General features: G+C 42.1%; 1 protein-coding gene across 8 annotated transcripts in view; it reads right to left on the bottom strand.

Moving 5' to 3' along the window:
- TMEM131L (transmembrane 131 like) overlaps positions 1–14,881 on the bottom strand; it is an 82,297-nt gene that overhangs the window by 61,578 nt on the left and 5,838 nt on the right. For 7 of the 8 annotated variants that reach the window (XM_082315359.1, XM_082315361.1, XM_082315362.1 and 4 more), the window contains one exon: positions 12,630–12,673. In XM_082315359.1, coding sequence (XP_082171485.1) covers positions 12,630–12,673 — 44 coding nt within the window. Of the gene's footprint in view, positions 1–12,629; positions 12,674–13,111; positions 13,282–14,881 lie in introns of those variants that run through there. The other variant, XM_082315365.1, reaches the window with a different exon arrangement.

Genomic DNA, 14,881 nt, shown 5'->3' with positions numbered 1-14,881 from the left:
AGATGAGACTGCTGGTGGCGGGGATGGACCCTGTCTGTCACTAGGGGCCAGCTCCAGGTCACAGCACAGGTGAACCGTGCCTGGCTGCTGTGCTTAACAGCTCTTCTGTTGCTTTGAAACACATTTTTTTATCATGACTGGTGCAATCTGACCACTGCCATACCCTCTACGTTGACCTGCTTTCAAGCAAGAGATGGGCAACGCACAGCTGGCATGATGGCACTGTAAGCATACAGGATACCACACAATACTGTAATTACGGGGCAACAATACTGCAAAATAGTCTCATGGCCTCAGTAACACTACTGGTTTTCCCACTTAGCCATTACCTTGCTGCCACCTCCTTCTCCTCAGACATGGAGCCCCTTGGGCTCTGGCTCCCTACCAGGGAGTGGGACCGGGCTGCTGCATCCACGGGGTTTGCAGCAGCCTCTCCGGAGAGCTGTGCTGGGACAAGGGTCCAATGAGCCCAGAGGGGATGAAACGGGGAAAAAACAGCACTCAGTGCAACCTTGCAGCGTAGTTTGTTGTGAGATGAACACCGCCGGGTACCCAGCCAGACAGGGGGCACTTAATGAGGGGAAAGAAAACCACCCCTCTTCCTCCCACATCCAGCAGCAAATCCCACTGCCTCTCCACCCAGAGGTTTAATATCAAGACACCGGTGTAACCGTGATGCTGGGCAGTACTTGTTAATACTGATAGCATCACTACTCCGAAATGCTCGGGATTTGCGGCTAGCGTGTGGTGCAGGAGCTGACCTGCTACGGCATTACTTCAGCCAGGAGCTGGTGCCCGATGCCCAGAGGGCACTGAAACCGTGGGTGTCCAGCCCTGTGGGTGATGACAGTCACTTGCCAACAACTTTGGTAGAGTCCTAAGGTAAAAACACAAACCCTTTTATATTTCAGATGCTTCTAATAATCCTTGCTAGACTGTTCTACTTTTCAAGTAGAGATCAAACAACTTCACGCAGTAATTTCTGCATTAACTCCTGCAAAGGCAACCAGATCTTTCAGGATGACATCTATCTACAACTCTGAAATTTCATGCAATGTACATCTTCATACTTGAAGCAGTACCTCAGTAGCAGCAGTCACAAAAGTGTAATTACTTTAAACTTTAAAATTACAGCTTTTATTTTCTACCAAACGTAACCAACTTTTTTTTAATCACTGCAATTTATCCTCAAAGAAAATAAAACTACTGTATTGTCAGATAATTCAGTAAAATTCAGCCAGTTTTGCTTTTTATCCTACAGCTCTCAGGATTCAGCTCTGTTGTGCAATGACAACTAACACTACAATGTACCTGAAGATGGGTTTCAGATGGAGTGAAATGTACCCCACCTGTTTATAATATAACACCCAGCCTGTAACAGATGACTAGTTAACAGCTTTTACATATTCCCATCAAGAAAAGCCTTGAGAACACGGTGTACCTTGCTCTGGAGCTCCAGCACAGAGCAGCGAAGAGGTCCGAGAGCCTTAAAAAATGGCACACGTGCATTTTCAATTCCTTGTGGAAACTGCACCTCTCATCCGAGCGCACTACAGCAATGGAGCTAAAAGGCAGCACAATACACAGGAACCTCAAGACCTTGGAAACCATACAAAGGATCCTCCTCGCAAATAATACAAAAACAAGCATGCATCTGTTTTTTCTCTCTCCAGTGCTAAACACATCACACTCAGACTGCTGGCTCAGAGTCAAAGAAGTCTCCAAAGTCCCTCTTTGTTCCAAGTGTATTCCCAACGGCAGCGCAACACACTGCTCCGACAAACGTGGACCGGTGTCCTAAATGACGGGAGATGGCATTCAAGCACATACGCATGTCTTCATATGGCCCAATTTCGGTTTGATACATGACTGCTGAATGCTTTTCTGCACTCACTGATAATAAACAAATACCTACAGCAGAAGGGCTGCGAAGAGTTGCCTGATCCCACCAAACCCGCGTGCTGCCCACAGAGGAACTCTTTGGAAGTGCTCACAGAGGAAAGAGCACCAGGAGGAAGCAGGATGGCAGGTGGCCTTTTTTTTTTGGCTTAATTCTGATAACCAGAAATTGCAGAAGTAATTGAAGCAGCTTCACAGGAAAGGTCAAGACCTCAGTACGTCAACAAACGTAAAAAAACATTAACATTTGGATCCACTGCTTGCCAAACACTGTCAGCTCTGAAAGAAGCATGCAGGAGCTGATAGCAGCACTTGCAGTGACTCAAAGCCAGTCTCTAGAGCTTCTGGAAATCTGAGAGTCTGTATAACAATCCCATTTTGGACCCTCTCTTAGGACCAGCAAAAGCTTTTCAAGCACATACCCACCACACGGGTGACCGGCAGAAGCCCTGCAGTAAATCAGGAGGGGAAACGGGGCTGTAAGAACATGGCAGCATTCAGGGGGCACAGAGAAGAACAAAGAACAGTAAAACAAGAGAGATTATTAACTTTCCACTAGATCAGGTATCAGCATTCACACATGATTAAAAAAAGCTGGGAAATTCCCACTCAGGAGATAAATATATATGTGCTACCAACAAGGCAGACGGTAGCAGAAACTAAGATAAGCAGATTACAAACTGGTCATTTATCTCTTTATCTACTTTGTAAAGCTGAGACTGCCTATTTAATTCAAAGTTAACTTCTTCTTTGAGACAGAGGTGCAGAGATATGTGACAACAGAATGATGCTTCAGTCTCTCAAAGAAAATAACCAGGCCCCAGAAAGAAACATTAAAACAACCAACAGCAATTTAAAAAATTGGAAAGCAATATATAATGATTTATATATGCAAAAGAAATAGTGAGAATGTATGTCAGAACACTTTTGACTTGAGGTCACTTTTTCTTCTTCACATACATCATTCAGGTTTCTGAAAGTCTTCCCAGGCATTTTAAAGCGTGTGAAATTATCACCCTACTGATATACAAGCATCTCCAAAGGCCAGACCAGTTTCAAATCTTAGGACTGCAAAGGAGCTGAGGTCGTCTTTTATAACGCAAGCTCAGCTACATTACTGCAAGTGTCACCATCCCATCATCCACAAGAACAGTTTCCAGACTTAAAAAAACAGCGAGTTGTTTTCTGCATTTCTCACGTTTCCTTAAGGAGCGTGCTGTTGCGAACAAACATTTTAACGAAACTTTTTCTTGCTCAGAAAGCCCAACTTCTCACTGAAACATCGCAAAACCATGAAGCAGAGACAACACAGCCCACGCTTTCAACAGCACTGAACATGATACACCGTCTTCACTTTCTCCTTTTTACTTCCAAGTCCTTACAGCTTCTTCATGTGTCTTCACGAAGTTCTGAAGTAGAAGTTGGCTTTTATCAGGCAGTAACAAAAAGCATTATTTTGCACTTCAAATTTCTTAATTTTGACATCTGTGGTGTTCTGGTATCCAGGTGGGTGCAATAGTAAACCACTGACTACAGCTCACTAGGTACTGCAACAGCATCTTGAAGCAGACAGGAGCCTATGAGAAGACAAGAACTTCACCAAAAACAAGAACAGAGGGCTACTTCTCACCCTCCTCTTGGAAAACATTTCCCCTTCTCTCCTTTGCCTCATAATTCTGAGCAAAAAAACTTCTTCACAGTGATTGTTTTTGATTGAGAAATGCCTGTGTTTAAAATTTATATAAAGTCCATTTGTTCTACAGAACACAAGGGCTGTTTTGTACACATACACGTAAAAAAAATATTCTGAGTCATTATTGTCTAATTATATTTCCATTGCACTAAAAGTTACCAAGACACACACAAAAAAAATGCAGCTTTATTTGTACACCACTTTGGGGGCAGGAGGTGGAGAGGAAGATAAGGTGACTATTAACACAGCCAACTTTGCCCTCTATCTTCTTTATCTCAGTTGGCAGCCTGGACGTAACATAGAATGGTGGACCCCTGAGAGGACAAGCAGATACCTCAATTATTCATACTGACCACGTGTTTCTCCTAGGCAATTAGCTTATTTGATTAAAGCAAACTCTTCTACAAATATAAAGCAAATATTTGCAGTGAGTACTCAGAACTCTGCAGAAGAGAGAATGCACACTGTCATCACATACAAGTATAATATTTGATATCATTTTCCTCCCCCTGAAGTGGACAGGACTGTTTTGTCCTCATGAAGAGAGGAGTTGGTCATTCTGCAATAACCACCACAAAGAAAAAGCCTCTTCCCAAAGCAGCTACTGAATAAAGTGGATAAAAAATTGTGCTTAAGACAACGTAACTGAGATGTTTTTTTAAAACTTAGGCTTGAATTTATAACCCAGACGGAACTGAAAGTGGTACAGATGAGCGATTTGCTTGTTTTCCTGTCCGTGTTTTTACTTATGTTACTATGGCAAACGCCAACATTTCTGAAAAGGCTCCTTCACCTACTTGCCTACGAGTCATACAGTCAGAGCCACTGCCAGGGTGGGAGCGTAGCTTTCCCAGAGCACATTTCCTAGTCAAATAAAAATACGTGAGGCATTATAAGCTAGGTTTATGTTACCTTTGAGTCTCTAGGAAGATGAGAGGCAGGTTAACAGCATTGCCTACACCACTTTATTACCCTGCATCAGATAGATTTCAGGTAACTTTATATTCAGCTTATAAAATCAAGCCAGCGTGCTAAGGTTGATGATGCAGAAGTGGACTGTCTGCAAATTCCTGAAAGTGAGCAAGCTGTTGTTTGGGGTTTTTTTTTCTATTTTGTCACCATTTGCCAATCTGCAACAGCAGAAAAGCTATGAAGCTAAATGCTTATAGGGTGTCAATTTTCAGACTGCTGACATTGGTCTATTACTCCAGATGTCTATGTTTAACTGCATAATGGTAAAATTAAAATTACTGCAAATTAAGCCCTCTTAAGGGCAACTAAGAAGCAGCTATTAGGGAAGTAAAAATAATTTATTAATAATAAATGTATAGATATAAAGCTAAACCTTCTGTGGCCCACTGCCCACAAATCAGAAGGATTAGACTGAGATTAACACACATCTGAAATTCATTATTAGTGTATTAAAATGTAAAAGTAGAAGCATAAGAAGAGAGTTCCTGTTCTGAACTACTTATATTACAGAAGCAGCATGTATGGGCTAAGGGGACACTAAGTTTACAATGATTAGGACAAGGACAAACATGTCAGAGCAGCTGTTTGCTTTTGCTTTTCTTTTTTTTTTTAGCTCTTCTCTAAACATACAAAATGTGTCCTAACATCCCCTTTTTCAACACAGGGCAGGTTAAGTTTAACAACAAAAATGCCATGTTCCAGAGCAGACTTGCAGATCACCTGCAGCATGTGGCTGCTTGGCATTAAGAGCTGACCCTCCCCATGTGTTTGCTGAGTGACTATACCAACAGCCTGTGCCACCACGAGATCTCTCTCTGCTCCTGCACAGCTTTGCAGCCAGTACTGAAGCAAGCACAGAATGGGAAATAAGTCACCATATGCCCTTGTCCCCACCTGCTCAGATCAGAATTGTCCTAACTCTAAGGACCCTGTATTCAGGGTGGACTCCATCCCAAAGCATAGGCTACCAAGAGCCTGCAAAAAATTAAAACCATGCACAACAAATTATACACTTGTGTGTGCACTTGCCTTCAACTTTCCATATAGTGGCAGGCCATGTGATTCGCCACACCATCCACCCAAAAGCCATCAACTGCCTCCAAGGCTATCCATCACACCGATGCAAACGCCTTACCCTCCTCCTACCCAGCAGCCACTGATTTGATAAGGCATTACTCCCAGCATACACCAAGATGCTCTCCCTCTCAGCCCCACGCTTTTGGGGACTAACCTGCTCATCTGTCTCGCCAACAGCGAGCAGAGCAGCAGATCTGGCTGGGCTCCTCCCCAGCTCCTCCTGCACTGCAGTAGATAAGGGAGCAGAGAGTCAGCCTTGGCACGCAACCACCCCCCCCAGCAGCAGGCCAAAAGGCAGGTGGAAGAAAAGAGGGGACTGAAGGGCTGAGGAAGGAACGGGAAGATGCCACGAGGGCCGGACCAGAGCCGCACCGAGACACGGGCAGGCCTCCCTGGGAGCAGCTTGGGAGGAGCGCAGCAGAGATGCTGTCCTGCAGGTGAGCCGTGCTGCCGCCCACGGCTCCCGTGCCGGGTCCGGCACCCATCCAGCACAGCGGGGGGAGGAGGCCGAGGGAGCACTTCTGTGCACATTTTCAGCTGATGCTGCCACAGAAAGCAAGAGGGAAACCGATCAGAGAATGATCACAGGTAAATGTTAACCTGGCAAAAATAAAACAGAGGTGCTTTTAATCCAGAGGAGTTTTCTGATACAACTTGTAAGGCTGCACAAGGCAGGGGACAGCAAGGAGAGGGCAAGACAGCCTCTTTCTCTTGCAGTACAGAAACCACCACCATTTCAGGCATGGCCCAGACAGAAACTGAAAAGAAAAGAAGATATGCCATAAAAAGGTACGCAAGAGATTTGTGGAAGAGACAGAAAGCTCAGGAAGTGGGAAAAGAAAGTGAAGGAATTATTAACAGAAGAAAGAGATACAGGACACCAAAATGTAAAGTACAGTTTATTTCTCCATTCAAAACAGGTCATTACTTGTGAGAAAGTTTACTCCAGTAGCACATATCCACAAATACACCTTCTTCACATACACTAATCCCTGTGCAAACAATAACCTCATAGCCCCAGCTGGGAGGAGACTGTCGCTGCCTGCTATTTTTACCAGTATGGAAACTGGGGTAAAGACAGCCTGTGTGGCTCTTCAAGGCAGCGTGAGCCGTATGAAAGCACAAGTGCCAATTCTCAACTACCACACCAAGACCATCTGCATTTCTCAAAGTCAAATTGTCACCCATAGATGAGAAAGTGCATTTTAGGTCAGCATACAAGCCGACGTACCGATCAAACAGTCACTGATCTGACCACGGGCATCTTCCAGCCCAAGAGGGCTCACAACAGTGAGGGAAATACATACATACCAGCAGGGTTTTTTCAACGCAAGCAGACAAGATTTTGACAATAAGTGGGATTGCAACAGGATATCAGAGAGTAATTAAATCTGGCCATGCACTACCTTTAAAATATTTCAGTTAAGGTCAATTAGGACCTACACTGAGGACAGAAGTTTGACAGCTCTTTGCAAAACAGAGCGGGACTCTCTTGTTTGCCATTAACTCCAGATCCTAGAAAGCCATAGCATTAGCTCCTCGGTTTGTTGTGAAACACAGGGCAGCTGGCCTAAGCCACTGCTCTCATTTCAGAAATGTCTGAAAGCAACCTAGAAACAAATAAATAAATAGATAAATGGCTCATTTGCTAGCACACAGCACTGGCATGCGACGTCCCAAGGAGGAAAAAAAAAAAAAAAAAAAAAAAAAGGTTTTTTATTCCCTGTATCAGCAGACAAGCAACACAATTTTGCAAAAGGACGAATATTTTGGAAGAAGCAATGTACACGAGGGCACAGCTGTCCCCAACAGCATTTAATACAAAGTTCAGCAAGGCAAAGTTCATCAGTGAATGAATTACAACACAAAACAGAGACAAAAGATTAAAGCAGCAAGAGTTCAGCCTGCCACCCTGGCTGTGTCTGGCAGAAGTGTCAAGAAGGAGCGGAAGAGTAACACTGATAGTTCCTTCCAAAACAATCTGTTTCTTCATCTACAAGAGATCCCCCAACTTTGTTGACCTTCTAGCAATTTTCTTCAGTAAGCTTTTTTTATTCTAGCTTCGCATTATCCTCTGTGTTCCCTGCAGGTCTTTCCTTAGGGATTTTCACCCAAGCATAACATGTCCACTCCTTTACTTCTAAGGATTACATAAAGTAAATTTCACTTCTTTGGGCATCCAGTAAAACTTAAAATTAGTACACCCTTGGTGATTTGCTGAAATTGTAAGTAGGATACAACAGCAGTGACTTATCAATTAAAAACAAAAGTTAACCAATATGGAAGCAGTTTTCAGTGCAACCCAGTAAAAACACCCATTCTGTGCATATTGTGTTACTTTATGCAAGTGCATTAATGGTGACTGAAAAGCTTTCTCCCCAAGAAATGCAGCTTTCTTCTTTTTTAATACACTCATGGATTTCTTCTTCTTTTGTAAAAAAATAAACTTAAAAACTTAATAAACACAACTTTTGCTATTACAAATTAGGTCCAAGTGTATATCGTAGGAGAAGTCTTCATGTAATTTTTCAAATACTTTTGGGGGGTAAGTTTAATGACGATCTAGATTCGTGATATGTGATAAAAGCTTAGGTTGAAAATATTGGTTTAGGACAGTTCCTTTCAAACAGTTTAAGCACTCACTGACACTCTCAAAACTACTTTTCAGCTTTTCATTTTGAAATAGTTTCTCTATGGATGTTCAGTTTGACATTAATAAATATGTTTAAAAAGTAAACACAACATAAAACAATGTTTTATTTTAATATTCAGACATTTCTTCTGGCACAAAAATCAATTTTTATTCTTTTCAATAAGAAAAAGCAGAAGGAAAAAAAATCCAGTTGATCCTAATCTATTTTTCAATCTTTCTTTACCTAGCTTAGCCACCATGCAAGCTAATTATCTGGTACATGGGTGTACCACCAGTCCCATGCCATTACTTTCCAAAAACTGGACTATCAGAAATTATGGTACTAAGACCACAGGCTTTTTTGAAGGATGAGTCACCTCTGAAGTGTCTTAACAGTCCATCCAGTGCCAGACTCATCTGCGCCTCTTAACTGGAGAGGAGATGAAGTTGTGGCCAGTGAGAAATTGCCACATACAACCTCGCAAGGTGAAGCAGGCTTATTCTGCCCAGCCACTCTGGATTCTTCCCGAAAAAAAACCCAAACATTAGAACTACATCTCTTAAGTATCCGCTAAATCCCCAAGTAATTTTGCAGTCCATGCACCTTAACTGCTTTGCTGTCTCTCAGACAACTAGTAAGCTACTCCCTTGCTACCTTTACCTTCCAATTTCTCTTCCACATCTGGAGCACTATTTCACAGACACAGCAAAAATCACAGGATTAGGAGTAATCCCGCTTGGAAGTCAGGAGAGGCCAAAGTGCCAGGCACCAGCTGTCACTCTTGGGGCTGCGCTACCACCCTAGCAGGAACCCACTGGGAGCCAGCTGATACTATCTACTGCCCCAGGCAGCTCCAGTCCACGGGGTCAAATGCCCTCCAGTGATCAAAGGCAAAGGTTCAACAGAAATGCTTGACTGAGCTAACTGCATCACACTTACAATTTTCCTAGCAGTTGATACCTATCTACTCAAAGCAAAATATGCCCTGTCACAGGTAAAGGCTGGAAAATGTCCTCTTACTCACTAATTACATACCATACTCTTAGTATTGTATGGCCTTCCTTTCTTGTACAATATTAATGCCCATCACATATTAAGAGTACATGCTCCACATCTTGAGTACAGTAGTTTATTCTGGTGCAAATATTCTTTAATGGGTCAGCTGGGAAACTGGATCCTCAGAGGCCTTTCTCCAGAAGTCCTCAAAACCAAGGATTAAGAATGTCAGGCATGTGAAAATTTATTATTAATTTTGATAGTCCAATGTCTACTTCCTTGAAGTGGAAAGCTGAAAATTTTGATAGCATCATTTGTGCACATCACCTAACGGTATTGTCCCTTTATCTGTGTCAGACTTCCGCATTTGACTCATTTGGCTGCTTTAACAAAAGCGTAATAAAAAAGCAAGCACCTAAATCTTCAAAATTTGCTACTGCCAGCTGTGGCAAGTGAACAGTCACCAGCATGAAGAAAAAAAAAATCTCCCCCAAAAACCCTATCAACACCTGTCATTGACTTTCTTCTAAGAAAACTTCCTGAACCAAAGTTATTTTGGAAGGCACCTTTTTACTGCTGACTTTCAAATGTAAGAAACAGTTTTTTAAGGAAACGTGAAGCTTTTTTAATAAGCTAGTCCAAATACATGTGGCTTTAATTCTGTTAAAAGACTGTGGCCTTAAGCAGCACATCCAGCAACTCTATATCTACTGTTCAGCATTTCTTATTTGAGAGTCTGATCCAGAGAGACACAAAACAGCAGTAAGCAACCTGTGGTAGCATCCAAGCAATCAGAAAGGCAGGAATCATAGGCTGGAAATTAAGGAGTTGCTAATTAGCTTTTTCTCACTTAAGGCAGGTGCAAACTCACAGACCTCCAAATCAACCACTTCCAAAATAGCTCTTTATAAAAACTGCTATTTTGACACTGTATTTTTACCCTCCATGCAAACTTCTGTATTTGTTAAAGCTAAACCTAAGGCCAAAATAATGAGACTACATCCATCCCCCTTGTGCACTTGCCACAAGAACAACAGCAAAGCAAGAAGCCCACCCCAAATGGAAGATCCTGTGATGCACATGCACAGGAAGTCAGTTAATGGTTCACTTTGGGTTTGTTTTTCTTTTTTTTTTTTTAAAGTAGGTTAGCAAGCTCCCAAGAGAGCCCATTAACCTAGAATTAAAAACTGAATAAAACAATGTTTTGGGAAGAGACTTTCTCCTTTATGCCCCAAGATGCTGAACTCTCTCTACTTTCTTCAGCTCTGGGGAAAATTTTGAATTTGCTATCTCCATTAACTTCTGCTCATACCGTCACTTTAAGGGGCTTTGCTTCTAAGAGCTTCACATCAAATTTCAGTAGCTTTAGCTGATTTCCCTAGGGCACGCTGGCAGACAATGAGATAGAGATGCTGCAAGCTCTCAGGTTTTGCTGCTACAGGAAAAGGAAATCCCCATGATTTCACCATAGAGTAATATAAGCCAAGGGAATGAAAGCTAATCTGGAAAGAAACTAACATACCTTTGCTAGGTCTTCTTCATAAAGTCTACACTATAACATTCCTTCAGTATATGGCACACACACAGATTGGTGTTTACACACAGCAGCAAACCAAAACAGTTTTAAAGATACACACAAACCAGTGTCTGTTTAGGCAAGTTTCCTGAAGCATTTCAGTATGACAACAGAAGGATGTTTCCATCCATGCAAGTGAACCTTATAAACTTTACTTTCAGAAGAGAAGTTCATGTTTGGAAATGAGTAATTACTAGAAAAATCTTTAAGCACCTGACTGACAAAAAAAAAATAGTCAAGCCACTTTTTCCTATGTCCTATCTGAGTCTCAAGAACTATTTATCTTTCAGTAATATTTTTATTATTGCCATAGTAGCCAGTTAGCCCATCGACCTCTGGAGAAAAATAGGCAGGTGGAGATTTTTTTTTCCCTAAACTACTTCTCTCTGCCTACCAACAAAAATATCTCAGAAACCACCTTAAGCGCAGCATTTGAGACTGCTGTCTTCTGACTGCCTCTCAATAAAGAAAGCATGTTTAGGCATACACTGAAAATTTTGCATCAAAACCATGGTAGTCCACAGATGAAAATCAGAAAGTTCTGTATTTGTGCAGGGAAAATGCCAGCTTTCAATAGTTTAGCCCTCCTTTTGCAAGGGGAGGAGGAAAAAAAAAAATCCCCTATGCAGGTAGGAATGGGGGGCATAGGTAAGCACAAACCATCAGCACCAGCTGTCAGGGGCAGCAGTAATTCTCCTATCCAGTTTCTATACCATCTTTGTCATTCCCACGGAGATGAGACACAGGAGCCCTAACGTGATGCTGAGTTCGGAGGAGAAGGCTCCCAATATGGCAGAAAGAGGGGGAAAAGCCGCACGAAGAAGCGCTAGAGTGCAGGACAGCCCCACGATAACCATCCCCTTCCCACCCCTAGGCTTACCCCTTCTGCCACCTCCCAGCAAGGCTTGTGTTTTATCAGATCTATTTGCTCTCAAACCCAAGCTAAGGGCAAAGACGGGAGATAAATGAGAAAAGCATTTCTGGCTAACTGCATCCATCAGAGCATGGTGGTGTTACACATGTTTATTTTAAGTCTTGTAATCTTTCTGGCTGGCATGGCACTGAAAGCTGTACCCACATTAACACATACCAAAGGAAGGAAGTGTTTCACTGGTAGATGTCCAAGCATTTTAATCTGGACGCTCAGAGGAAACAAAATGTGTATTTAAAAAATAATCTGTGATGCTATTTACCCAACCCTTCAAAACAGACGAGGCCTGATATTAACAGAAACAGCAAAGTTGAGGCTACAGTTTTAAGAGCTTTATTATTTATCTGATTTCAAAAAATGAGACAGGATATTTATTGTTCCACAGCAACACATTAATAAGCTTTTGGCTTTAAATCTTCTTCACCTCCCTCCCCACCTTGGTACACATTAACACTCCAAGACTACTTACGTTTGAAAATTTTGGAACAGAAAATTGTCCTCTTGTTTAAAGAAATTAATTACAAAATATACAAGAAAGAATTAATAAATACAGATTTTTTTGTGTGTGTGTAAAAGCAATGAAAAGCAAATGCAGCTTAGAGATAGAATAAGGAGAAAGAGATGCAGGAGGGCATTTCAGTCTTGCATACACTGTGCACTATTTTCTGGTTTTGCTAACAAATTAATAGTAACATTAGTTGAGAAAATCATAAGCCACAAGTAATGAAAATCTATTTAATATGCATCAGAAAAAAAATCATTTTTAGTAGCGTGTTCAATTACACTTCAGTATCTCCTAAAGCAAAAACCAAAACAAGCTTCAATACTCGTTTTCATTTGAGCTTTGCTTACCTTTGCTCTTGTGGATGCTCTTCCACATCCTCCTCTGAATCAGCCTGACAAACAGAGAAAATACTATGTAAGACTCTCAGAATCACAACAGCGTGCACTGGACATATGTACCATTTTTAACTCCTCCAGAGATGGACTCTCATGTGACTTACTTGCAAAACAAACTCAGAAATCTAAAATTCCTAAATTCCTACAGCGATTCCTTACGATTCAAGGAAGGTGGATGCTGGCCATCCCATTTGAGGTTTCAGCTCATTTTGCCAAGACAAATGGCGACTTAACATGGCTACTCCATTTTTTTTTTTCAGATGTTGATTGAACAGATTCATTTTCCATTTATACAAATGCATTTTTTTTATAAAAATTCTGCTCACACATACAATTTCAATCTAAAACCATCAATTGTCCTCAAACTACAGGAACACTATTTCCTCCACCTTCAAATTATCTGCCCCCGGTCAGTAAATTTCATAAGCCAGTACCTGAGAAAACAGGATGCGGAATGCCTTGAAAGTCAGGCCACGTGCTAATGCTGAAACCAAAGGCAAGGTACCACCTTCCAACAGGGACGGCAAGATCCCAAACCCAGATCTTATCAGTGATCAGCAGCACGTACAGAAGTCGGAGAGAGCAGAAGCTTTAAACACAACAGCTTAGCTCAGTTACTGGACTAAGGTAATTTTCAAGACATGCAGTTCAACAAACTGTGCCAGCCTGCAGTTTGCAACCAACCACTTTGAGCTGTCTACAGAAATGAACTCAAGCATCGGTTCAATGAGCTCCCTGCAGGAAATCCATTTAAAACAAGCAGGTAGCTGCTCTGAACCGGCCGAGATCTCCAGGAAAGCTTCAGGTACAACTCAAAATGGAGCGTGTTACAGCCACCCAACCAGCACTGATGAGACCAGGGACAACTTTAGGGAGATTAACATTTCTCAGGAAGAGGTCACAGTTATCCTGCCAGGAACAGCTGGTAAGTTTTCCCAGCTACTGCTTCTGCAGGTGATGGTTCCACAAGACACGAGCTACAGACCTTAGCAATGAAAAGGTAGGGGGAAGAAAGGAAAAAAAAAAAAAAAACCAAAAACCTTCTAAAATTAAAAGCGTGCACCCCTCCTACACATTTCACATGTAAGCGCATCACGGAACAAGCCCCAAGTCACCAGCTTTGACTCTAGCTCCTATTTTCACTACATACTGGGGAAAAAAAAAAAAATCACCTGTACAAACACTGAACATCTTTCTACAGGCTTCAGATGCTTAAGCAGACCAGGTAGCCCTACTCACCTACTGAATGGGACAGACAGCAGGATTTCTGAAGACCTGAGCCTCATGAAGGACGAAAAAAAAATGACAACCACACTAAGGCAGCAAATATGGTTAAGATTATTATTAATAATTAACATTATTATGGCTAAAATAATGACATTATGGCTAATATGATTACAGATCTCGCCAAAAGCTACCAGTTCCATCTAAACTTCAATCTTTTGCCACAAGCAGCTCATCCAACAGAAGCAGCACAGCCTTCACCATAGCATAACCAGCTCTGTAACAAGACTGATGGGGAAGTACAAGCTAATTTGAGGACTTGACAATCTTTCTGTACACCTGCCTTTAAAGGGAGGTTGGAGACACGGTGATAATTGTCCAGGCTCTGCAGCACATCACACGGCTCTTCAGCACAGACCTACCTACACAGAGGTCCTAGCACCTGGCCCTCACGAAGACCTGGCCGTCTCCACTACTGACTGAGCTAAGCCTTGTTGTTAGACTCTACCAGTAGGACACAATACAAACCCATCATCCGTTTTCCAGCTTCTCCAAGCTCCTTTTGTACTTCCAGGACCTCAGTATGATACCAAGCAGAATTAAGAGGACTCCTCATCCACCTCTTCCAGAAACAGCTTCTCTGCCACCACAGGCTGGCAAGCTATCCTCATTTTAAATGGCTTAACTCCTCCTTTAAATGGCTTATCATCTGCCAGGCATCAGAAACCTGGGACTGTGTCATTACACAGTGCTCACCCTTAACCCTAGATATCTCACTTCTCCTCTTAACTTTTTCTCAAGCAATGATGAAGAAAATGTTCCCAACCTACAGTACAGCCACAGCATAAAATCTCAATTGTGCAAGAAAAAAAAATTTAAAAAAAATCACCCTCAACTCTGAGCATGCACACAGAGGCCCACGTCCAGCTTTCTCCTATCTCCTCTCCTCTGTATGGCACAGGCTACATGCATACTTATAT

Source organism: Platalea leucorodia (genome assembly GCF_965183815.1).
Source record: "Platalea leucorodia genome assembly, chromosome: 6".
NCBI lineage: Eukaryota > Metazoa > Chordata > Aves > Pelecaniformes > Threskiornithidae > Platalea > Platalea leucorodia.
Note: the sequence above shows the minus strand (reverse complement) of the source record. Positions and strands in the feature narration are given on the sequence as shown.